Source organism: Bombina bombina, chromosome 2, assembly GCF_027579735.1.
Source record: "Bombina bombina isolate aBomBom1 chromosome 2, aBomBom1.pri, whole genome shotgun sequence".
NCBI classification, from domain to species: Eukaryota; Metazoa; Chordata; class Amphibia; order Anura; family Bombinatoridae; genus Bombina; species Bombina bombina.
In genome coordinates this window covers 709426485-709452621 of record NC_069500.1, presented here as the reverse complement: position 1 = coordinate 709452621, position 26137 = coordinate 709426485, and the positions used below count along the sequence as shown (strand labels likewise).

The 26137-nt window shown below is 35.4% G+C and overlaps 1 protein-coding gene across 1 annotated transcript in view; it reads left to right on the top strand.

The window, feature by feature from the left end:
* LOC128649438 (stimulated by retinoic acid gene 6 protein-like) overlaps positions 1 to 26137 on the top strand; it is a 154445-nt gene that overhangs the window by 67543 nt on the left and 60765 nt on the right. The window contains exons 7-10 of the mRNA XM_053702706.1: positions 1315 to 1446; positions 5545 to 5612; positions 8406 to 8514; positions 21468 to 21597. Coding sequence (XP_053558681.1) covers positions 1315 to 1446; positions 5545 to 5612; positions 8406 to 8514; positions 21468 to 21597 — 439 coding nt within the window. The remainder of the gene's footprint in view (positions 1 to 1314; positions 1447 to 5544; positions 5613 to 8405; positions 8515 to 21467; positions 21598 to 26137) is intronic.

Below are 26137 nucleotides of genomic sequence, written 5' to 3'. Positions count from 1 at the left end.
TGTAGGACATGCCTGGCATGCCCTTGGACGTTAAGGGGTTAAAGGGATACTGAACCCAAACTGTTTTCTTCCATGATACAGATAAAGCATGCAATTTTAAGCAACTTTCTATTTTACTCCTGTTATCATTTTTTCTTCGTTCTCTTGGTATCTTTATTTGAAAAATTACGAGCCAGCCAATCTTTGGTTCAGCACCTGGGTACAGCTTGCTGATTGGTGGCTAAATGTACCCACCAATAAACAAGCGCTATCCAGGGTGCTGAACCAAAAATGGGCTGGATCCTAAGCTTACATTCCTGCTTTTTCAAATAAAGATACCAAGAGAACAAAGAAAAAATGAGAATAGGAGTAAATTAGAAAGCTGCTTAAAATTGCATGCTCTGTCTGAATCATGGAAGAAAAAAATTGGGCTCAGAATCCCTTTAAATGTATTGATATGTAACATTTAGTGCTGCCCTAGGCAAAGGTCTAGTTGGAATTTTGGAGATATGTGCTTGATTATATTTTTATATGTAAATACATATTGATATTTAAATAGGAACATAACTCCAACTAGTCCTATACCTAGGCCAGCAGTAAATATTACACACAACAATATTTATATAAAGTGAAACAAATGTTATTGTTTGAAAACTTTAATTTTTCAATGGAAAAGAGGCCTCAAAAAGCTTATTTTTTTCTCTAGTTGAGCATGCGTTAATGTTTGACACCTTATCGACTGCTTCTGACAGTTACAACTGTTTTCGTGTTCAATGGAAACCTTGTGTAATTTAGCTCTTTTTGGCTTCTATTATTTTCTATGGGACGCATAATTGGTGGAAAACGCACCATCAGAAATTGTTGATAAGAGATATGGCTTCCGACAGCATTTGTTTTCATTTTGTTACCTAGCACTAAATCATTTACAGCTCAATGAAAACGAGCCACGAGTATGAGGTCAGCAAGACGAGTCACTTTTAAAGTGGTAAATGAGTGCGTTTTCTTGTTTGCTTGTTTTTTCAATTGGTACAGGAACATTTTGTAAAAAAAAAAAAAAACTGTCCTATTTTAAATGTAACAAAGAAAGAAAAGTACCTTATTGATTTTTTTTATAGCTAAACAAATGATCATCATCACAAAATGATTCTCTATACATAGAAATAATAGAACAATTTAAAACAAATGTACATAAGGAGATTACTGTATATGCCTGTAACGTTTGTTTCTCCAGAAATTACTGTTGTTTTTTTTTAAATAAATAAAGTGATAACTGGATTTGATCATGTTTATTTGTTCATAAAATATATACAAATAATGGTTTATTGTGTTTTTCAGACTATAGGGCTAAATGAAAAGGTTATTATTTACTGGCCATCATTACTGTGTCTCCTATTCCTAATAGTGCGATTTGTTTACATATTTGTAAAATCTATAAGAATACTAGTGGGAGTAGAGGATGCCAACCATGTAAGTATCTATTACATTTTTCTCATATATTGTGGGTATCTGGACTTTTATTAAATTCCCTGACCAAGGGGTTTGTACAATCGTGTTTTATATACCTTAATATAAGGTGCTTATATACTCTGTGTGGGTCTTTGCCCATTTGTTTTATATACTCTTAATCGTTCACATTGATCTTGTGCACTTTAGCGCCCCCTACTGAGAGTTAAGATATATTTTACTGTCTGCGTTTACTCTGTATATTTTTATAATAAACTATTCCAGCAGTCAGAGGTAAGTGGTATAGTCTATAACTATATTTTTACAAGTCCAGGAATTTGTAGGCCAACCCAGGCCAATGCAAGAGTAAGAAGAATTTTACAAGGGCAGATTTTATCTTGAGAGTTGTTTATATCGTTATGTAAAGTTCTCAATATGAGAGAGAGATATGTACATTAGAATAAAATGCTCCAAAAAGCCTGTAAAGATTTTGCTTGATTTATCTCCATTGCATCAAGATTTTGATCATCAAGTCCATAGGGAGAGGTCAAAGGTAACCAGAACACATTTAGAAACACAAGGTGAATCATTAGTCAGGTCAGTAGAATGGCTGCAGTCACAATTTAAAGAGCCATTATACACTCATTTTTTTCTTTGCATAAGTGTTTTGTAGATGATCTATTTATAAAGCCCATAAAGTTTTTTTTTTTTTAAATGTATACTTTTGCTTATTTTTAAATAACATTGCTCTGATTTTCAGACTCCTAACCAAGCCCCAAAGTTTTATGTGAATACCATCAGCTACCTTCTCCAGCTGGCTCCTGTTTGTGTAAAGGGTCTTTTCATATGCAAAAGAAGGGGGAGGGGGGGAGTGTCTTATTTCCCACTTGCAGTGGGCTTTCCAACTGCCTTTTCAACAGAGCTAAACTGAAAACTTCTAAGTACGTTTTTAAACAGTTTTATACTGGATTTTTATATCAGTATCTGTGCATCTTATTCTTTATAGTCGTGTCTATTACATGCAGTTATATGAAAATGAGTGTATACTGTCCCTTTAATGGTGACAGACAGGTGGCAAAACCTAATAGATGTAGGGCACATTGAATGTCAAGACAAATGAGGCAGAAAACAAGTGGGTTCCAATACTAGGGGGTGATAGGCAGAAAACAGAATCTATGCATAGATAAAGAAATCTAGAGGTTAAGGAAATTAAAGATTATACTCCCATTAGTAACTGCAGGTAGAAATAAAAAGTGTTATGGTTATACATTTGAATTGGTACCCAGTGTGTTCATAAATGTTACTTTATTGATGATTTCTGCAAACATTTTAAAATATAGTCTAGAAAGACCAATTGCAGCACCTTTTAATATAGATGCTTATGAACTGCCTTTTGTAATACTATTTGAAAACTGATTAAATATCATACATAGGCACAATGGTGCTGTGTACCTAAATCATTAGACACTTAAGATCAGTTAGACCTCTGAAGTTACAGAATACAATAGCACTCAATTGTTCATATGTAGGTATAATAAATTCCATGACATGTGCATTCCAAAAATTGTTAAAATCCACTTTATTAATAAACTATATTAAAAAAGGAGTGTGCAAATTTATAAACAATAGTCAAACTCTGCCAGTAGATTAGTACATATGGCTTTCCGAATTATAGTGGTTCCAGATTTGGCATGATGATACACACTAGCTTTAGGTTACTTAAAGGGACAGTCTAGTACAAAATAAACTTTCATGATTCAGATAGAGAATGTAATTTTAAACAATTTTCCAATTTACTTTTATCACCAATTTTGCTTTGTTCTCTTGGTATTCTTATTTGAAAGCTAAACCTAGGATGTTCATATGCTAATTTATAAGCCCTTGAAGGTTGCCTCTTCTCTCAGGGCATTTGACAGTTTTTCACCACTAAAGAGTGTTAGTTCATGTGTGTCATATAGATAACACTGTGCTCACGCACGTGGAGTTCCAGTGAGCCAGCTCTGATTGGTTAAAATGGATGTCTGTCAAAAGAACTGAAATAAAGGGGCAGTTTGCAGAGGCTACATACAAGATAATCCCAGAGGTAAAAGGTATATTTTTATAATTGTGTTGGTTGTGAAAAACTAGGTAATTGGTAATAAAGGGATTATCTATCGTTTTAAACAATACAAATTCTGGTGTAGACTGTCCCTTTAATTCTTAGCACATTTCCTGGAATAGTGAGATTGAGTGGATATAATTACACATAGGGGAGTGTAAATAAAATAGAATGGTGGAATTTATCTAACACAAACTTTAAGCTACTAAGTTTCCAATTTATTACAGGTAAAAGTAGAATATTATACCTACATATGAACAATGGAATGCTAGATGTGTATTTCGTGATTTAGACAGAGCATACAACAACTTTCAAATTTACTTCTATTATTTATTTTGCTTCCTTCTCTTGTTATTCCTTGCTGAAAGGTTTATCTAGGTAAGCTTAGGAGCAGTAAAGACCATAGGTTCTAGCTGCTGATTGGTGGCTGCATATAAATACCGATTGTCATTGGCTCACCCATGTGTTCAGTTAGGAACCAGTAGTGCATTGCTGCTTCTTCAACAAAGGATATCAAGAGAACAAAACAAATTAGATAATAGAAGTAAATTGGAAAGTTGTTTACAAACATATGTTCTATTTGAATCATGAAAGAAAATATTTGGGTTTCATGTCCCTTTAAGTACCATTTGATAATATAGTATTTACCCTGGCTAATTTTTTTCCCATTAAAGGGACTTAAAACCCAAAGTTGAAATGCACATGAATATATTCAAATTTTAAATTTAATTAAATTAAATTGTTAAAATGCACATGAATTAGAAAAAAGTGTTTGCAGAAAAATATATCACTGCTTTAGTGATAGCTTTTACTGTGCACAGAGAATATGTACATATGCCCCGTGCCCTTGCATTCAAGCACTGTGCCTGCTCAGAGAGTGTAAATTGTATCAGTGATGACTCAGTTTGCATCATCACTGATGAATAGATGCCATGGTTGGCTTTCTGGACAGGTGTTTGAATTAGGGTGCTGGGAGCATATGCATATATGCTTTGTGCTCAGTGAAAACTGCAATTGAAACAGTCATAAGTTTCATTTGAAGCCTTTTTGCCAGTACATGTATGTTAGGAAAATGCTTCTATAAATTGACATGCATTCATGAGCATTTAAATGTCAAATTTCATCTCCCTTTTACAAAAGCTTTTTTTGGTTATCAGATAATTTATAATGAGCTTATCTATAATGAGGATAGATATAAGCTTCTCTGCCCTATCTACTCACGTTATGCCTTATTCCTATTTTTAATACATCTCATGTTATTGTTTCATAAATGGCTGCCTTTTGTTAAGTGAATTTCACTACTGCTAAAGATGCTCCTGCAGTGGGTCTAATAGGAGAGTATCTGTAAATAAAGGGTAAGCTTATATGAAAACAACACAGGAGCAATTCTCTAAAGCTCCTCACTAGTGAGATGATGTAAAACGTCTTGTCATATCTGAGAGTTCCCTTGAATCATTTTTTAAAGGCAACTTTTAGCTTTAAACCTCTTCATCTTGCTATGCAGGTTCTGGATGTAAAGAGATCACATATATAAAAAGAGAACCCAAAGATTTTGTGGGATTTCTGTCTGAGTTTTTGATCATCAAGCCCTAGATGAGTCGAGTAGTGATGGAAACGCACAGAGTTAGCAATCTACCCACCTAAACTACTTCATAGTTCCCCTTCTGCCGTTTATAAGGATTGTACTTCATTTTTTCTTCCCTCTGATTTTTTTTCATTCTGCTTTGCCTTCCAATGTCATCATCAACCTATTAAATTTTCAATCTAATGATTTAATTAACTCATCCTTCTCTACACTGGGACAATTCTAAATTCTATACATGTTCTGCATGAAGTCTCCACTTGTATACTCCTCAATATGTAGATTTATTATATAGTACTAATCGTCCTTCATGTAATAAATATAGCTACACTTTATAAAAAAATATGGGACAAATTAACAGTATAATATTTAGTTAAGTTGCCGATCGTCAGTAATGTACTATGAAATAATATTAACTATGGCTCTTTATATTATAAAAAAGGAAGAAAAAAGTTTTCTACCAGTACATCAAGCAGAACACGTGAAAAGACTCTTCAGAAAACCTGTACTGTAAGTCTGGTTTATTTATTTTAGGTAATGAAAGTTATAGATATTCTAGACAAAACAAATGCCTTATTACTATTAATATTTTTTAATAGTCAATAAATATTATTCCATAGTATAAGAGGAAAATATTGTTTTATCTAAGTTTTACTTCTAAAAATACTAAAATATTATTTCTGCCCTGTTTATTTTCTAATCTAAATCTCATAAATTACTTTGTGCCTGAGATGTTATTGCATCTGAGTGCTTTCAAAATTTCAAGTCATGAAATAGTTTTTATATAATTACATACTTGTCCTTTATGTTGTCTGAAGACAGGGTAGAAAAGGTAGAACCCAAAATGTTGCGATTTAAACCCAGTGAGTGCAACTGCTCATTTTGGATTATATATTTATAATTTTATACAATAGATAGATACACACACGTGAAATAATTCAAATAAATGTTAATACAATTATTTTATAAGGGTTCAAAGGTATGTATGTATGCATATATATTGTTTATATATATATATATACTGTATATATATATATATATATAATTATATATCTATATATATATATATGTATTTATATATGTATTCATTTTTTGTGTGTAATAAAATAACATAATAAATTGTTCAGAAATACAGTGTAGACATTGTTAATGTTATAAATCACTATTGTAGCTGGAAACGGCTGATTTTTAATGGAATTTCTACATAGGCATACAGAGGCCCTTTATCAGCAACCATCTGTCCTGTGTTCAAATAGCACGTTGTGTTTGCTAATCCAAGTTTATCATTGGAAAAAGCTAATTGATCATTAGTAAAACCCTTTTGCAATTACGATAGCGCAGCTGAAACTCGTCAGTCTATTCTTGTTCTGAGAAATGAAGGCTATTCCATGCAAGAAATTGACCAAAAACTGAAGAGCTTGTACAACGCTTTGTACTACTAGCACAAACTGGCTCTAACAAGAATAGAAAGAGGAGTGGGAGGCCCCGGTGGACAACTGAGCTAGAGGACAAATACATTAGAGTGTCTAGTTTGAGAAATAGATGCCTCACAGGTCCTCAAATGGCAGCTTCATTAAATAGTACCCACAAAACACTGGTCTCAACAGTGAAAAGGCGACTCCAGGATGCTGGCCTTCTAGGCAGAATTGCAAAGAAAAAGACATATCTCAGACTGGCCAATGAAATGAAAAGATTAAGATGGGCAAAAGAACACAGGCACTGAACAGACGAAGATTAGAAAAAAGTGTTATGACAGAAGAATCTAAGTTTGAGCTGTTCGTATCACAAAGAAGAACATTCATGAGACGCAGACCAAATTAAAAGATGCTGGAGGAGTGCATGACACCCTCTGTCAAGCATGGTGGAGGCAATGTGATGGTCTAGGTGGGTATTGTGGTGGTGGTAAAATGGGAGATTTATAGGGTAAAATGGAACTTGAAGAAGGAAAGCCATCACACCATTTTCCAAAGCCATGCCATACCCTGATTGGAGCCAATTTCCTCATAGAACAGGTCAATGACCCAAAGCACAACTCAAAACTATGCAAGAACTATTTAGGGAAGAAGCAGTCAGCTGGTATTCTGTGTTTAATGGAGTGGACAGCACAATCACCAGATCTCAACCCTTATTGAGCTGTTATTGGAGCAGCTTGAACGTATGGTATGTAAGAAGTGCCCATCAAGCCAATCTAAATTGAGGGAGGTGCTTCAGGAAGCATGGGGGTGAAATCTCTTCAGATTACTTCAACAAATTAACAACTAGAATGCCAAAGGTCTGCAAGGTTATAATTGCTGTACATGGAGGATTCTTTGACGAAAGCAAAGCAAAGGACACAATTATTATTTCACTTATATTTCATTATTTCTAACTTTAATGACTATATTTCTTTTTTAAACTCATTCGATCTGTGTTTTCATGGAAAATAAGTAAATGGCTGAGTGACCCCAAACTTTTGTGTATATATGTGGAGGAGTGCTTGATGCCATCTGTCAAGCATGGTGGAGGCAATGTAATGGTCTAGGGGGGGGTTTTGGTGGTGGTAAAATGGTAGATTTATAGGGCAAAAGGGGACCTTGAAGAAGGAAAGCCATTACATCATTTTACAATGCCATGCCATACCCTGATTGGAGCCAGTTTCCTCATACAACAGGACAATACCCCAAAGCACAGCTCCAAACTATACAAGAACTATTTATGGAAGAAGTCGACAGCTGGTATTCTGTCTTTAATGGAGCATTTTTTTAAATAAAAAACAACTGCACTAGGCAGTTTTGAGGCTTTAAACTTGGCGGGTGTGGGGTGTTACATTGCGTTCCATTGGAACTGTGTGTTCCCAGTAAATATATGTGTATATGCTTATATACATATATATTTATATGTTAAGAAGTGTATATACATGCCATGCTCATGAGCAATGTGAACGAGAGGTGGCATTTGCATTGCGCTTAACTTGTAATACCAGTGCACATTAGCGTGTGCTGGTATTACTCAGTGGAGCGGAAATATCGCTTTCAAGAAAGCGATGTTTAGCACCCCAGTTGTAACCTGGCCCTAAATATATAAATAAAGATGTTCTCATGGTGAAACTTTTCTAAGTGTATTAGAATCTAATAATAAACCAATGTTCAGTTAAAATAATTTCTAGCAGCTTTAGTTTCTAATTTATGCTGTTGAATTATGTATGCAAATGTATGCTCAGAGTCATGAGTATGGCATGTATTTTTATCCAGAAAAGGTGGAAACAAATATAGATATATATGAATCATTTTCACTCTTATAACACAAAGTACTTTCTTTTCTTAGAAAACCGAAATCCTGGTTTGAAAGAAAAATATATGATTGGGATCCATGCTTTAAATTTCCAAGTAGAATGGTTGGAACTACAGTCCTCTCCTTGCTGTGCCTTTACATTGTAAGTCATTAAGAGCTTTCTCCTTTTACTGAAAGGGATCTGTGCAACACAAATAAAAGCTAACACTGCATACATAGGGCTCCCTTCCATTGAGTTGTTAAAAATGGAGCCGAAAATATGTTCACTTCCCATAGAAAGTATTAGAAGTCATTAAGTGATAACTTATACCAGGTTTCCAATGAAAGCGCTAACCGTTAATACACTGTCTGAGGCTGTCGATACATTGAGAAAAATTACACCCAGCTTAACTAGGTGTAAAAGAGGGAAAAGGAGCTTTTTGAGACCTATTTCCCATTGAAATTTTAAAACTTGCAAATAATCCAAGTGTCTTATGTAGAAATAAATTGTAATATGTTATATTTATTGTTGTCCCATGTATAGGAATAGTTGCACTTATGTTTTTATATAAATATCAGTATGCATTTCCATATAAAAATTTATGCAAGCACATATCTACAAAATTCAAACTAGACCTATGCCTAGGGCAGCAATACATATTACGTATATTAATAAAGTGGAAACTATAATTATTAAAAAAAATAGTATTTGCTTATAGTTAAAAAATATATATTTTATAAATAAGTGTATATTTGGTTTGGTTTCTCTTTAGAGGTGTTTACAGGTTAGGAGCACAGATGTTAAATATAAATTTTATAGTGTAAGGTCGGGTTACCATCATTTCTTCTGCTGGTTGTATTTACACAGCTTATCTATAGCTTGGACCTAAGGCCACAAACATTCAGAATAGGTGGGGATACCACAGACTAAATCAGCTATTTCAAATGCCAATATAAGGGTAAAGGAAATACTGTACTTGTAAACAACTTAATACACTCCAGCAGGTAAAGGGGATAATTGGGAACAAATTAAAGTGGAGTAAACTGTCCCTTTAACACAACATTAACTTACACGAAAAGAGTGACTGCACACAATGCACACAATATTTCAATGGAAACCTGGTACTAAAATGGAGCCGTAATTAATTTTAGCTGTCTGTAGCTTATGGCTCTATTTTTAACAACTCAATGGAAGCGAGCCCATATTTGGGTGTCACCAGGTTTAATTTCTCCTTACTGTTGTGGAGAGAGATACACACACAGAAACACATTTGTTAATTTAATGCAGTAAAATCAAAATAAAAAAGCTAATAAAAGAAACATTTAGAGATATTTCATTAGTTATGCAGAGGTATACACATTGCTTTATTGTTTCAAACTAAATATATTAAGAACCTAGGCAAGATACCATACTAGGTCACCTCCTATTCCCCTGCGTTAACTTCACACTCCTATGCACTATTTCTTTAAAATACATTCAATATGTATGTATGTGTGTGGTCACATTTCAAATCCAAGCACTCACAGTCAAGGATCACACCAGGTTCTTTTAAAAGATTTTGTTTATGGACCACATATGCCTATTGATCAAAAGGGAAGAATTACGCATACTGCAAATTTTGAAGCTGGGCGGTCCAGCATTCGGTTATAGACAGGTTACATGAGTACATAAAACAATGCCCACCAGTAATGTTTGACTTAAATAATTTATTTTCTGGTTACTGGGCAAATGTCTATTCTAAGACATCAATAATCATATTCTACATATTACAATTTAAAAGACCACAAACGCTAGGATTGAGCATTGAAACAAATAAAGGGGACTTTCATTTATGAAGAATAAAATCTGGCTCCCAAGGGTGCAAAGCCGGATTTACTGAACGGCTATTGGCTAAGAGGTGAAAACGTTACCTCTCAAGCAAAACAGAGAGCATTTTGCATGAAATATGTTATACTTACTATGACTCTTAGGCCCCTATTTAAGAAAGGTATTGCGGACCTGATCAGACAGTGCGGATCAGGTCCACAAGACCTCGCTGAATGCAGAGAGCAATACGCTCTCCGTATTCAGCATTGCACCAGCAGCTCACAAGAGCTGCTGGTGCAGTGCCGCCCCCTGCAGACTCGCGGCCAATCGGCCGACAGCAGGGAGGTGTCAATCAACCCGATCATACTCGATCGGGTTGATTTCCGGCGATGTCTGTCCGCCTGCTCAGAGCAGGCGGACAGGTTATGGAGCAGCGGTCTTTGTGACCGCTGTTTCATAACTGCTGTTTCTGGCGAGTCTGAAGACTCGCCAGAAACACGGGCCGTCAAGCTCTTTTCGGAGCTTGATAGATAGACCCCTATGAATGAAAGTCCCCTTTATTTGTTTCAATTATTTTCCTCACGCTATTTGCTAAGAGGTGAAAATGTCTCCTCACAGCAAAACAGCGATCTGTCGTGGGTTGCTGTAGCAGCTCAGATCGGCGATCGCTTGAAACAAATATAGGAGCATGAAATACTGTATTTTATATTTACTATGACTATATGACTAAAAGTCCCCTTTATTTGTTTCAATAGTCAATCCTAGCGTTTGTGAAACACTAGGGTTGACTTTCACTTTAAACTTGAGATTTCAACAACGTATAAAATGTTTTATTATTGCAACATACATTTATTATTTATTTTGTAGCCTTTGCTGTGAAATACATGTAAAAATTGTGTTTGTTTCACTTTCTCCTAGAGAGGCTTGGATTAAAGGGACAGTCTACTTCCGAATTGTTATTGTTTAAAAAGATAGATAACTCCTTTATTGCCCATACCCCAGTTTTACTTAACCATCATGGTAATATTAATATACAGGGAGTGCAGAATTATTAGGCAAGTTGTATTTTTGAGGATTAATTTTATTATTGAACAACAACCATGTTCTCAATGAACCCAAAAAACTCATTAATATCAAAGCTGAATATTTTTGGAAGTAGTTTTTAGTTTGTTTTTAGTTATAGCTATTTTAGGGGGATATCTGTGTGTGCAGGTGACTATTACTGTGCATAATTATTAGGCAACTTAACAAAAAACAAATATATACCCATTTCAATTATTTATTTTTACCAGTGAAACCAATATAACATCTCAACATTCACAAATATAAATTTCTGACATTCAAAAACAAAACAAAAACAAATCAGTGACCAATATAGCCACCTTTCTTTGCAAGGACACTCAAAAGCCTGCCATCCATGGATTCTGTCAGTGTTTTGATCTGTTCACCATCAACATTGCGTGCAGCAGCAACCACAGCCTCCCAGACACTGTTCAGAGAGGTGTACTGTTTTCCCTCCTTGTAAATCTCACATTTGATGATGGACCACAGGTTCTCAATGGGGTTCAGATCAGGTGAACAAGGAGGCCATGTCATTAGATTTTCTTCTTTTATACCCTTTCTTGCCAGCCACGCTGTGGAGTACTTGGACGCGTGTGATGGAGCATTGTCCTGCATGAAAATCATGTTTTTCTTGAAGGATGCAGACTTCTTCCTGTACCACTGCTTGAAGAAGGTGTCTTCCAGAAACTGGCAGTAGGACTGGGAGTTGAGCTTGACTCCATCCTCAACCCGAAAAGGCCCCACAAGCTCATCTTTGATGATACCAGCCCAAACCAGTACTCCACCTCCACCTTGCTGGCGTCTGAGTCGGACTGGAGCTCTCTGCCCTTTACCAATCCAGCCACGGGCCCATCCATCTGGCCCATCAAGACTCACTCTCATTTCATCAGTCCATAAAACCTTAGAAAAATCAGTCTTGAGATATTTCTTGGCCCAGTCTTGACGTTTCAGCTTGTGTGTCTTGTTCAGTGGTGGTCGTCTTTCAGCCTTTCTTACCTTGGCCATGTCTCTGAGTATTGCACACCTTGTGCTTTTGGGCACTCCAGTGATGTTGCAGCTCTGAAATATGGCCAAACTGGTGGCAAGTGGCATCTTGGCAGCTGCACGCTTGACTTTTCTCAGTTCATGGGCAGTTATTTTGTGCCTTTGTTTTTCCACACGCTTCTTGCGACCCTGTTGACTATTTTGAATGAAACGCTTGATTGTTCGATGATCACGCTTCAGAAGCTTTGCAATTTTAAGAGTGCTGCATCCCTCTGCAAGATATCTCACTATTTTTTACTTTTCTGAGCCTTCTTTTGACCCATTTTGCCAAAGGAAAGGAAGTTGCCTAATAATTATGCACACCTGATATAGGGTGTTGATGTCATTAGACCACACCCCTTCTCATTACAGAGATGCACATCACCTAATATGCTTAATTGGTAGTAGGCTTTCGAGCCTATACAGCTTGGAGTAAGACAACATGCATAAAGAGGATGATGTGGTCAAAATACTCATTTGCCTAATAATTCTGCACACAGTGTACTTTTTACCTCTCTGATTACCTTATATCTAAGCCTCTGCAGACTGCCCCCTTATTTCAGTTCTTTAACAGACATGCATTTTAGTCAGAGCTGATTAATAAATAACTCCACTGGAGTGAGCACAATGTTATTTATATTACACACATGAACTAGCGCTGTCTATGTGAAAAAACTGTCAAAATGAACTGAGATAAGAGACGGCCTTCAAAGTATTAGAAAATAGCATATGAGCCAGCTAGGTTTATCTTTCAACAAAGACTACCAAAAGAACAAAGCAAATTTGATGATAAACATAATAGGAAAGTTGCTTAAAATTGCATGACCTATCTGAATCCTGAAAGTTTAATTTTGACAAGACTGTCTCTTTAATACTTTTAGGCAATTTCTGTGAGTTTTTGTTTACTTTAACATCCATCCCTAAGCTTCTATAGTGTCACTTGATTTTAAAAGGAGGATTATCAGTTTTGCATCAACAATCATGATAGAAAGTTTGATCAGTGCGAAACCACCTTAAAGGGACATGAAACCCTAAATGTTTTGTTTTATAATTCAGATAAAGCAAAGACTTTCCAATTTACATCTAATATCAGTTTTGCTTCATTATTTTTGTATCCTTTGTTGAAGGAGCAGCAATGCACTATTGGAAGTTAGCTAATCACATTGGTAAGCCAATTAAAGCAGGCATATATGCGCAGAAACCAATCAGCAGCTAGCTCCTGAGCCTACCTAGGTATGATCTTCAACAAAGGATACCAAAAGTAAAAAAAACAAATTAGATAATAGAAGTAAATGGGAAAGTTGGTTAAACTTGTATGGTCTATGTGAAACCTGAATGAAACATTTTATGTTTCATATCCCTTTAAGGGAATACAAGAGGGCAAGTGACCCCAGTCTGTACATGTGCAAACAGAGTTTGTGCTATATTTGAATATTAATTTGTGATTGGTTAGCAAGGATTATTTTTTTCTGGGGGACAGGGAAATCAGTGAAAAGAATAAAGATAAAACAATACAGGGAGTGCAGAATTATTAGGCAAATGAGTATTTTGACCACATCATCCTCTTTATGCATGTTGTCTTACTCCAAGCTGTATAGGCTCGAAAGCCTACTACCAATTAAGCATATTAGGTGATGTGCATCTCTGTAATGAGGAGGGGTGTGGTCTAATGACATCAACACCCTATATCAGGTGTGCATAATTATTAGGCAACTTCCTTTCCTTTGGCAAAATGGGTCAAAAGAAGGACTTGACAGGCTCAGAAAAGTAAAAAATAGTGAGACATCTTGCAGAGGGATGCAGCACTCTTAAAATTGCAAAGCTTCTGAAGCGTGATCATCGAACAATCAAGCGTTTCATTCAAAATAGTCAACAGGGTCGCAAGAAGCGTGTGGAAAAACCAAGGCGCAAAATAACTGCCCATGAACTGAGAAAAGTCAAGCGTGCAGCTGCCAAGATGCCACTTGCCACCAGTTTGGCCATATTTCAGAGCTGCAACATCACTGGAGTGCCCAAAAGCACAAGGTGTGCAATACTCAGAGACATGGCCAAGGTAAGAAAGGCTGAAAGACGACCACCACTGAACAAGACACACAAGCTGAAACGTCAAGACTGGGCCAAGAAATATCTCAAGACTGATTTTTCTAAGGTTTTATGGACTGATGAAATGAGAGTGAGTCTTGATGGGCCAGATGGATGGGCCCGTGGCTGGATTGGTAAAGGGCAGAGAGCTCCAGTCCGACTCAGACGCCAGCAAGGTGGAGGTGGAGTACTGGTTTGGGCTGGTATCATCAAAGATGAGCTTGTGTGGCCTTTTCGGGTTGAGGATGGAGTCAAGCTCAACTCCCAGTCCTACTGCCAGTTTCTGGAAGACACCTTCTTCAAGCAGTGGTACAGGAAGAAGTCTGCATCCTTCAAGAAAAACATGATTTTCATGCAGGACAATGCTCCATCACACGCGTCCAAGTACTCCACAGCATGGCTGGCAAGAAAGGGTATAAAAGAAGAAAATCTAATGACATGGCCTCCTTGTTCACCTGATCTGAACCCCATTGAGAACCTGTGGTCCATCATCAAATGTGAGATTTACAAGGAGGGAAAACAGTACACCTCTCTGAACAGTGTCTGGGAGGCTGTGGTTGCTGCTGCACGCAATGTTGATGGTGAACAGATCAAAACACTGACAGAATCCATGGATGGCAGGCTTTTGAGTGTCCTTGCAAAGAAAGGTGGCTATATTGGTCACTGATTTGTTTTTGTTTTGTTTTTGAATGTCAGAAATGTATATTTGTGAATGTTGAGATATTATATTGGTTTCACTGGTAAAAATAAATAATTGAAATGGGTATATTTGTTTTTTGTTAAGTTGCCTAATAATTATGCACAGTAATAGTCACCTGCACACACAGATATCCCCCTAAAATAGCTATAACTAAAAACAAACTAAAAACTACTTCCAAAACTATTCAGCTTTGATATTAATGAGTTTTTTAGGGTAATTGAGAACATGGTTGTTGTTCAATAATAAAATTAATCCTCAAAAATACAACTTGCCTAATAATTCTGCACTCCCTGTATACTCATCTGCAGTTTTCATTGCAAAATTATTCTTATATATGAAGGTTCATAATCATGTAGTTTACAATTTCTGTTTAATGCCCCTTTAAAGAAATAAGGAACAGTCCACTTGCCAGTTTCTGTTGATCTTAAACCTTTAATGAACGGAAACCCAACATTTTTCTTTCATGATTCAGAGAGAGCATACATTTTAAACAACTTTCCATTTTTTGCTATGTTCTCTTAGTATCCTTAGTTAAAAATAATACATATATATTCTCAGGAGGCAGCAATGCACTACTTGGAGCTAACTGCTGATTTGTGGTTACACATATATGCTTATTCATACACACAATATGCTCAGCTAGCTCCCAGTAGTGCATTGCTGCTCCTTCAATAAAGAATATTAATAGAATGAAGCAAATATGCTAATCGAAGTTAAGGTGAAAGTTGTATAATACTGCATGCTCTATCTGAAACCTGAAAGAAAATTATTTTGGTTTCATTTCCCTTTAAAATAGAATACATTTTTACTTACAGGAAACACCTGAATTATGGTTTACAACAAAGGCCCTTATTTCCATTGCCATATCTGCCTTGGCCTAACTTGTAAGAAATCAGGTGTTTGTGCCCTGACCTAACTTTGGACTGAAAGAATATAACAATGAGCTGAATGTTATTTCTAAAGATGGTTGCATAACCCAGTGTCACGCACAGAAATGTAAACATATTTACAAAACAAGAGCTGTAAAAAAAACAAAGAAACAAACATAAAGACTATAATAAAGCATAAGCAAAACATCTGTCCATGGCAATAACTAAATAACTAAAGCCCCTTAAAAATAGCAGCAGCCATCTCCATTATTTTACATTTGTTTACATGTAAAAGTCATCTTAACGTGACAATAGTTTTTATCACTGTATTTCTAGGATTGCCACCTCAGCCATGTTTTCCTGGACACTTATGAGTTATACATGCTGCAGGTTGTGCAGAGAGGAACATGAATAGTGCTGCTCAGTGTCACCATTTCTGTGCTATCCAGGGTTGAAATTCATGTTCCTACCTGCACACCCTGCAGCATGTATAACTCATAAGTGTCTAGGAAAACATGGCTGAGGTGGCAACCATTTTCAGCCATATTGCCAGACCAAATTCATATATATAAACAACTAGCATAATACTGAAATCTAGAAATTATTTAAATACATGTTCTATGGTTTGGGTGATTTGTGGTAATAATTGTATTTTAAGCAGTGGCACAATCATTACATGATTGTCAAGTTAAATGACTTTGAAGTTTAAAGGGACAGTTTACTCAAAAATGTTCTCCCTTTAATTTGTTCCCAATGATCCACTTTACCTGCTGCAGTGTATTAAATTGTTACAAGTATTTCCATTAACCTTATATTGGCATTTGAATTAGTTTATTTAGCCTGTGGTAACCCCACCTATTCTAAAAGTTTTTGGCCTCAAGGCCAAGCTTTGTTAACATAGTCAGTAGAAGAAATTACACTCCCGGTGGGTTATAGAGGAGATAAGGTAATAAAATGTTAATTTTCCTTTGTTCTCTCCAAGTATTGGTGATTGGTTTATGGACAGATATAAGATAAAAAAAAAAGCAGGTATATGTACACAATGTGATAAAGTAATGAAATCTGATTATATCTACAAGCTCAACCCATTTTATTAGGTTGTGGCTTCAAAACACAAAATCAGCTAATTCATATACACAAATAAGCCTTAAAAAACAAATTTCATACATTTTATACTCTGCAGCTGATAAAAAAAAGTAATTAGAAACACATTCAGGGAAAAACAATTTTATAGTATACTGTCCCTTTGACACCCATGTGCATTTTTACTTTCATGACAGAAAGGATAAAGATGCGCAAAACCGTATCAAATGCAGTTACACAATATTTATTATAGCCCCACACTTTATGGCAGCTACTCACAAGATAAAACTTTAAAACAAACATCTTCATAAAAAAGTCCCAGTAAAAAGCACTTAGCTTCCAGCCTTGCATTGTCTTCAATTATCCGATTCAGGCCTCGCTTCCATTGAGTCGTAATTCAGTTTGCGTGCACTCGCAAACCGATAAATATGCTGTCGAAAGCAATAGCGTTTAACTACTGTTTCCAATGGCGCGTTATACCTCAATATCGGCTGCCGGACTTCGGCTGCCGAAAAGATTTTCGCGTCCCATAGAAAGTAATAGAAGCCGTTAATCGATAAATTATACCAGGTTTCCATTGAAAGCGCTAACCGTTAATACACTGTCGGAGGCTGTCGATACATTGAGAAATATTACCCCCAGCTCAACTAGGTGTAAAAGAGGAAAATTGTGCTTTTTGAGACCTATTTTCTATTGAAATGATAAAACTTGCATATAATGCAAGTGTTTTAATGTAGAAATAAATTGTTATAAGTAATATTTATTGTTGTCTCATGTATAGAAATAGTTGAACTTATATTCTAATAGAAATATCAGTATATATTTAAATATAATAATATATGCAAGAACATATCTACAGAATGCAAACTAGACCTATGCCTAGGGCAGCAATAAATATTACTTATATTTATGAAGTGTTAAATATAATTATATTAGAAAATAGTATTTGATTATTAAAAATATGGATAAGTGTTTTTTTATTTTTCTTGAGAGGCGATCACAGGTAAGAAGCACGGACGTTAAACGTAAATTCTATAGCGTAAGGTCGGGTTACCTTAGCAACTAATTGATTTTCAAGAAATCCGACGTCAGATGGAAGCGTTAACACAACGTTAACTTACAGCTACACGAAAAGAGCAACTGCGCGCAACACGCTAATCTTTTCAATGGAAACCTGGTACTAAAATGCAGCCGTAAATTACTTTTAGCTGTCGGCTGCTTCGGTAGCTTACGGCTCCATTTTTAACGACTCAATGGAAGCGAGGCCTCAGCGTTTAAAGCCGTTGTTCCCACGCTACTTTTGACAAAGTTCCTCCATAACAGAGGGAAAAGCATAGAGGATTTGCGTCCCCATGAGACCACAGTAGAATCCTGTGTTGCACAGGATTGGTTAGTGCTGAGGGCATTCGAGACTCTAGTCCGGAAGCGTGGGAATAACGCTTGCTGATTGTTGGCTACATTTAGTGAAAGACTCCCCCTAATGTTGCTTGTTTCAACGTATTCCATAGACAAATTATTCAATATGTGTTGCATTTGCTTGACAATTATAAATAAAGGCTCCTTTACATAAAAAAAAACAAATGCAAGAAAATGAATTAGTTGATCCACTTGTCCGGGTTAAATGGTTTCTCTGAAAGCATGAAAGGGTTTTCTGCAAGTGAAAAAGGCTTTAAAAAGTACAATAACACTGTTGAGGTGGGAAAGGGTTCAAAAATTAAAATATTAACTATTCAGTGATGATTTAGCAGTGTCCTTGTCAGTTGATTGATTCCTGTGTCAGACTCGTAAGCTTCACTTTTGTTCTTGGTCAATTCATACCCTATAAAAAATAAAAGCTGCTGGCTTGTAGCAGTAGCACTAACAACTACTTTAACTTTATTTAAGTGTAATGTCCAGCTTCTTCTCTGCTGCCCTGAAGATGATCCTCAAAGAAAAATCATTTTTAACAGACAAATTCCAAACAACCCCTTCAATGAATATCAGACACACAAAAAAAAAAAAATTCTATCTGTGAACATGTCTAGTATTCAGTGAAAGGGGATGGCAACCTGAAAGAGCTGCCCAGATGTGAAATGCAGGAGACTTTCTATTGACGGTAATGAAGTGCCTACTTCTTTCATATGCCAGCCATCTCAAAGCTAAAAAACTAATCTCCAGCACACAAATAGACATTTAGGTTTCACTCCATTTAAAACGGGGAAGGGGAAGCACATAATAACAAATATAAAACAATTAAAGTCCCTCCTAACCGTCTTTCAGGCTGTAATCATGGGATGGTTTAATTCTAAAAAATAAATATTACAAAATCCAAGTCTATTGTTTATGTTTTAATTTTCAGTCCTTAAAATAAAACATTTATTGGGGTCGAATTATCAAGTCTGAATGGAGCTTGATGCCCCTGTTTCCGTGCGAGCCTTCTGGCTCGCCGGAAACAGCAGTTATGAAGCAGCAGTCTTAAGACCGCTGCTCCGTAACTGGTCCGTCTGCTCTGAGGCTGCGGACATCAATCCTCCCGATCCGATCAGGCTGATTGACACCCCTGCTAGCAGCCAATTGGTTGCAAATCTGTACGGGGCGGCATTGCACAAGCAGTTCACAAGAACTGCTTGTGCAATGATAAATGCCAACAGCATATGCTGTCTGCATTTATCAATGTCTGTCGAACATGATCCGCTGAGCGGATCATGTCGGTCACACCGATAATAAATTGGCCCCATTGTATTATCAATACCTTTAGGATATATATTGAGGCCATTTTCTAGTCCCAAAATCTAAATCTTAAGGGTTGAGGCTAATGTCATAACCTTAATTTAGTTTGCCATCACACTAATTGTCTCCAATACATCCCCCAAAACATTCCCGCTTTTATTGGAGCTGATTACTAAACTGACCATAAAATTTTCTTTGGTAAGCCTATTGTGGTAAATTTATAAAGGGTATTTTAGTGGCTAGAGGGAAGGTACTGCAGAGGTGGGGATGGGGGTAATATCACAGGGGAAATGCTCCATCTTTAATCTACCAAGCATGTGCTCATTTATTACATATTTTTGGATGTAAATTAAGCCATTTGGCATTTTGTGATAATGGGGAAAAAAGGTGTTCAAGGAGTAATTTGACTGCCACATGCCAAGTATATGAGTTAGATGCAGTCCACAGTCCATTAAATACTTAAAATGGTCCTTAAAGTGATGGTAAATTTCAGACTTTAAGAATGTTGCAATATAAAATATATTTGTGTACAAGCAAAACCGCATAATTATTTTTTTTAAAGTGTATATATAGTTTATAAAAAGATTTATAATTGTACTTGATATCTTCTGTTCCTCTACCCCCTTTCATTTCGTCTTTTGGCTGGGCTGTGACATAGAGAGCAGTCCCACCCACTCTTTACATAGGCTTCCTAAGGGCTTTCAAAGGGCTGGACTTCAAGTGTGTCATATGACACACACACTGATTGGTGTTCATTAGAATTGTCAAAAAAAGGACCTCATTCCAGTGGGCCGGCATAACATTGTAATAAAAGCATTACTATAGGCACAAATTTAACCCTTTTCACAGACAGATTTAAAAAAAGAAAAAGCTACACATATACTTTTTTGCTGGCAAACATTACATATATGGCATTTGATTAGCTAAAGTTTACCATCACTTTAAAGGGTCATGAAACACTTTGAGATTCTGATTTTAAAAAAAAATAAAGAATTATATATAATAAAAAATAAATGCAATTTAATTATTATTGCCCCGTTTTTATGTAATTTATATTTGAAAATTGTGGGGTTTACACTTCTGAGAACTGGGACTACACTGCAGACTTCTAAATCTATCCCTGCTGTCAGCAGTGGTGATAAGACAGAAAAACAATGCAGTTGTGTACTAAAAATTACAGTTATATGCTTTGCCTACTCCAATAATAAGTCTGGACTGAGGCCTTCAGATAACGATAAGACCTTAATAAAACAAACAAACCATATATTTATGCGAGAGTACAGAAAAGTCTTGTCATTAAAAGGTGTTTATGAAACCTTCTGATATGCAGATTTGCAAAAGTTTAGCAAAACATATAAAGACACAAAGGGGTAGATTTACCAAGCAGCGGATGCTGCAATCTACCCCCCATGTTTCCGGATCGCCGGAAACAAGAGTTAAGAAGCAGCGGTCGTAAGATACGATCAGGATGACTGACACCCCCTGCTAGTGGCCGATTGGCCGCAAATGTGCAGGGGGCGGCATTGCACAAGCAGTTCACTAGAAATGCTTGTGCAATGTTAAATGCCGACAGCGTATGCAGTCAACATTTAGCGATACCGGGTGGATATGATTCGCTGCAGTGAATCATGTCCGTCCGGCATTTTATAAATCGGCCCCAAAAAGTCAACATTTTGTTTTTATGTTTGTTTTTCATGATGTCCTATGAGTGCATTTCATATTGCAAAAGAATTTGATGTATTTGAATACTGATTAGTATTTTCTGTCTGTGTTTTTCTTAGTTTGTTACTCTAGAGCTTAATGTTTTTATATGGATTTCAATATTGTTACAAAACTTAGAGGATAATTTATCCCAAACAGAGGGTTTTAATGACACCATTTGGATACAGGAATTAAACGAATCTTTTAGAGGTAAGAGCAAGATAATATGTTTATTGATTTTCATTGCCTAATTAAATTACAGTATTTGGATTATTACATTATGGCCCAGGTGACAAATCTACCTTCATACATACAGATGTACATACACATATATACATAGATACACATATATACATACATACAAATACACACACACATATATACATATATATGTATGTATATATATATATACTGTATATATATATATGTATGTATGTAAGTATGTATATATATATATATATATATATATATATATATATACTGTATATGTATGCACACACATGCATGCACACCTTTGAGCACCTCCTAGTCAAACACCTTGTTATTCTCCATACCACTTTAAATCCTTTAAATCACTGTTAACACACTTTATTAGCATATCTTCGGGAAAGAGCATAAGCGAAAGACCTGAGTTTTGTAGCACGTCCCATAGAAGTCTATTAGATGAGGGATTTAGCGCGGCTGCTGTTAGATCAAGTGATAACATTTTACTTTGAACCAGTAATATGAGCACCAAAATACAAGTACTATTGATTTAAAGGGACATTAAACCCAAAATTTGTTTTTCGTTATTCCGATAGAGAATACAATTTAAAAAAAGTTTCCGATTTACTTCTATTATCAAATTTGCATTGTTCTCATGTTATTCTTTGTTTAAGAGATACCTAGGTAGGTAGCGTGCACATGCCTGAAGCTCTACATGACAGGAAATAGTGCTGCCATCTAGTGCTCTTGCTAATGTGTAACATTATGCAAAACTGTTGCCATATAGTGCTGCAGACACGTGCACACTTTTGAGCTTACATCCCTCATTTTCAACAAAGGATAACAACAAAATGAAGAAAATTTGATAATGGACGTAATTTGGAACGTTGTTTAAAATTGTATGTTCTATCTGAATTATAAAAGAAAAAAATCTGAACTAGGGGCATGATGTATTAGATATGTCTCTTGTCTTCCTTTTTGACAATAAAGATTATTTCAACTAAATTGAGAAGTGTTAGCACAGAGCATTGCTAATAATTTTACACTGCTCTTCTAATCTTGGCCTATATAATTTAAAAACATAAAACACATAGATCTGAATTACAAGTGGAGCTCTATTTTGCAATGGATATGTAGCAGTACTTGTGCTTGAGTGAAATTGATACTGGAAGTATAACATGAGCATCTATGGGCTCATTTACAGGTTGAGAGTAAAGATTTTTTTCACTCAAGCACAAGTATAGTAAAACTGTGTTTCCCATTGTTAACATAAGAGTTTCACGTTAAACAAATGGAAAACTTATACATTGCTTCAAATCACGCAAAACTGTATTTTATCACTCTACAGAATGGGGTTTACTTTGCAATATACTGTATATATAGTGAAGATAAATGTGTAAAAGTTTCTGTAAAGTAATGGGTGCCACCATGTTGTAACCTTGGTTTTCCCTTTATCACTTCTGCTAAGGACAATTGGGTACATATATAAAACCAGCAATAAACAGTGTGCAAACAAGGCTTTGTGGAATATAAAATAGATCTAGTTACTATTCTCATACTATAATACATACATAATTATGTTTAGCTTTTTTTTAGGGCCAGATTACAAGCGCAAGCTGTTGTTAGCACTAGTTATTATAAGCAATATTGCAAAAATGCTAACTTACACCCATAAAATTTGAAAGTAAACACATTTGTTCAAGCGCTCTTCTGGTTAGCGTGACTGAAGACCCTGTGTAAAGGGTATGGGTATAACAAAATGGCCCCAAACACAACATAGGTACATTAAAATAAAGTGTTACACTCATAAATACAGTTTCTGATTAAAAAAAGTATTCATATAGATAATAAAAAGTTTTTTCATAAGGGTTAATAAATATATACACTTTGGAGCCCTTTCCACTCAAATACCTGAAAACTTGAAAAATCATTTTTAATAATTTTTAATATTTAATAATGTGCTATAGTGTTTTTATTGTAAATATTTTACATTCCAATGTTCTTCACTTAGAATAAAATGTTCTTGTATTTTTAAATAGATATTTATATATATGTATATATCTATACCTGTATATATTCATATTGATATATAGGTATAAATATATATTTTACAAAAAATAATCATATATATAGAAATATTTATTTTAAAATATGTGACAATATACATAACTACCTTTGGGTTTAGCGTAATTGGTCTAATGCAGTGTCGGGTTAGAGCACGAACGATAGTCTATGGGGTCACGATATCCGAAGTCCAGCTTTTCAAGCACAAACAATTAACTTTTATCTTGTAATACACGCGCTAACCTTCACGTGTTAAAAGCTTACTTTTCATGGTGTTTGCACTCAAATGAAAAACAAATTATGGCGTGCCATTTGTAATCTGGCCTTTAAAGGGACACTGAACCCAATTTGTTTCTTTCTTGATTCAGATAGAGCATGCAATTTTAAACAACTTTCTAATTTACTCCTATTATCAGTTTTTTTCGTTCTCTTGCTTTCTTTACTTGAAAAAGAAGGCATCTAAGCTATTTTTTTGGTTTAGAACCATGGAAAGCACTTGTTTATTGGTAGGTGAATTTACCCACCAATCAGCAAGAACAACACAGTGTGTTCACCAAAAATGGGCTGGCATCTAAGCTTACATGATTGCATTTCAAATAAAGATACCACGAGAATGAAAATAATTTGATAATAGGAGTAAATTAGAAAGTTGCTTAAAATTGCATGCTCTATCTGAATCACAATAGAAAAAAATTGGGTTCAGTGTCCCTTTAAAGGAACATAAAACAGGTTGAGATCTGTGCATATCCTAAAAGGGCTCATTAATTAAAAATAGTTTGCATAAAAAAATGTTTAAAAATTACTGGCAAGTATTTTAAAATAATTTTCAAAAATAAGCAAAATTAATTACATAGCTAAGCTGCCTGGAGAAGCCAACTCCACCCCCCTTATCAGTGTTAGACACAGGCACTGAGTTCACAGCTTCTAGGCATGCTCCAGCAGATAATACCTATGCATTTTTACATTCTACCAAAATAACAATAGATATAGATACAGCCATAGAAGGAAATGTGTGGGGGGAGTTAGAGCTTTTACAATTCAGAAACTAAAAAGAAAAGTTATGGGACACTGAACCCAATTTTTTTCTATTGTGATTCAGATAGAGCATGACATTTTAAGCAACTTTCTAATTTACTCCTATTATCAAATTTTCTTCATTCTCTTGGTATCTTTATTTGAAATGCAAGAATGTAAGTTTAGATGCCGGCCCATTTTTGGTGAACAACCTGGGTTGTTCTTGCTGATTGGTGGATAAATTCACCCACCAATAAAAAAGTGCTGTCCAGTGTCTGAACCAAAAAAGCCTAGATGCCTTCTTTTTTAAATAAATATAGCAAGAGGACGAAGAAAAAATGATAATAGGAGTAAATTAGAAAGTTGCTTAAAATCGCATGCTCTATCTGAATCACGGAAGAAAAAATTTGGGTTCAGTGGCCCTTTAATGGTGAGGCACTGCAGTATAAAATTTGCAGGTAAACTAATTAAAGTACATATTATATTATTTTGTCTCTATCACAACTTGTTTTATGTCCCTTTAACGTTTAATATCCCTCTCACATGTAAAACACATTTATAAAACACATATGTGAATCTGGTTAAATATCTTGAGCTATATTTTGACTGACCTACATAATGAAGCCACTATTAACAAAATGGTAGCCTAAAGGAATAGTTTAGTCAAAATTAAACTTTCATGATTCAGATAGAGCATGCAATTTTAAGCAACTTTCGAATTTACTCCTATTATCATTTTTTCTTTGTTTTCTTGCTATCTTTATTTGATAAAGCATGAATGTAAGCATAGGAGCCGGCCCATTCTTGGTTCAGAACCTGGGTAGCACTTTCTGATTGGTGTCTTAATGTAGCCAACCAATCAGCAAGCGCTATCCAGGTGCTGAAACAAAAATGGGCCGGCTAATAAGTATAAATTCAAATAAAGATAACAATAGAACAAAGAAAAATGGAAAATAGGAGTACATTAGAAAGTTGGTTAAAATTGAATGTTCTATCTGAATAATGAAAGTTTAATTTTGACTAAACTATTCCTATAAAGGGACAGTAAAGCCAGAATTAAACTTTCATGATTCAGATAGAGAATGCAGTTTTAAACAGCTTTCCGATGTACTTCTTTTATCTCATTTGTTTTGTTTCATTGGTATCCTTTTTTGAAAACCTTACCTAGGTAGTCTTAGGTGCAGAATGTAGTACTGTGGGCTAGCTGCTGATTTGTGTCTGTACATATATGCCTCTTGTCATTGGCTCACCCTGTGTGTTCAGCTAGCTCCTATTAGTGCACTGCTGCTTGCTCCGCAGATGACTTTAAAGGGACACTGAACCCAAATTTTTTCTTTTATGATTCAGATAGAGCATGCAATTTTAAGCAACTTTCTAATTTACTCCTATTATCAATGTTTCTTCATTCTCTTGCTATCTTTAATTGAAAAGGAAGGCATCTAAACTTTTTTCTTGGTTCAGACTCTGG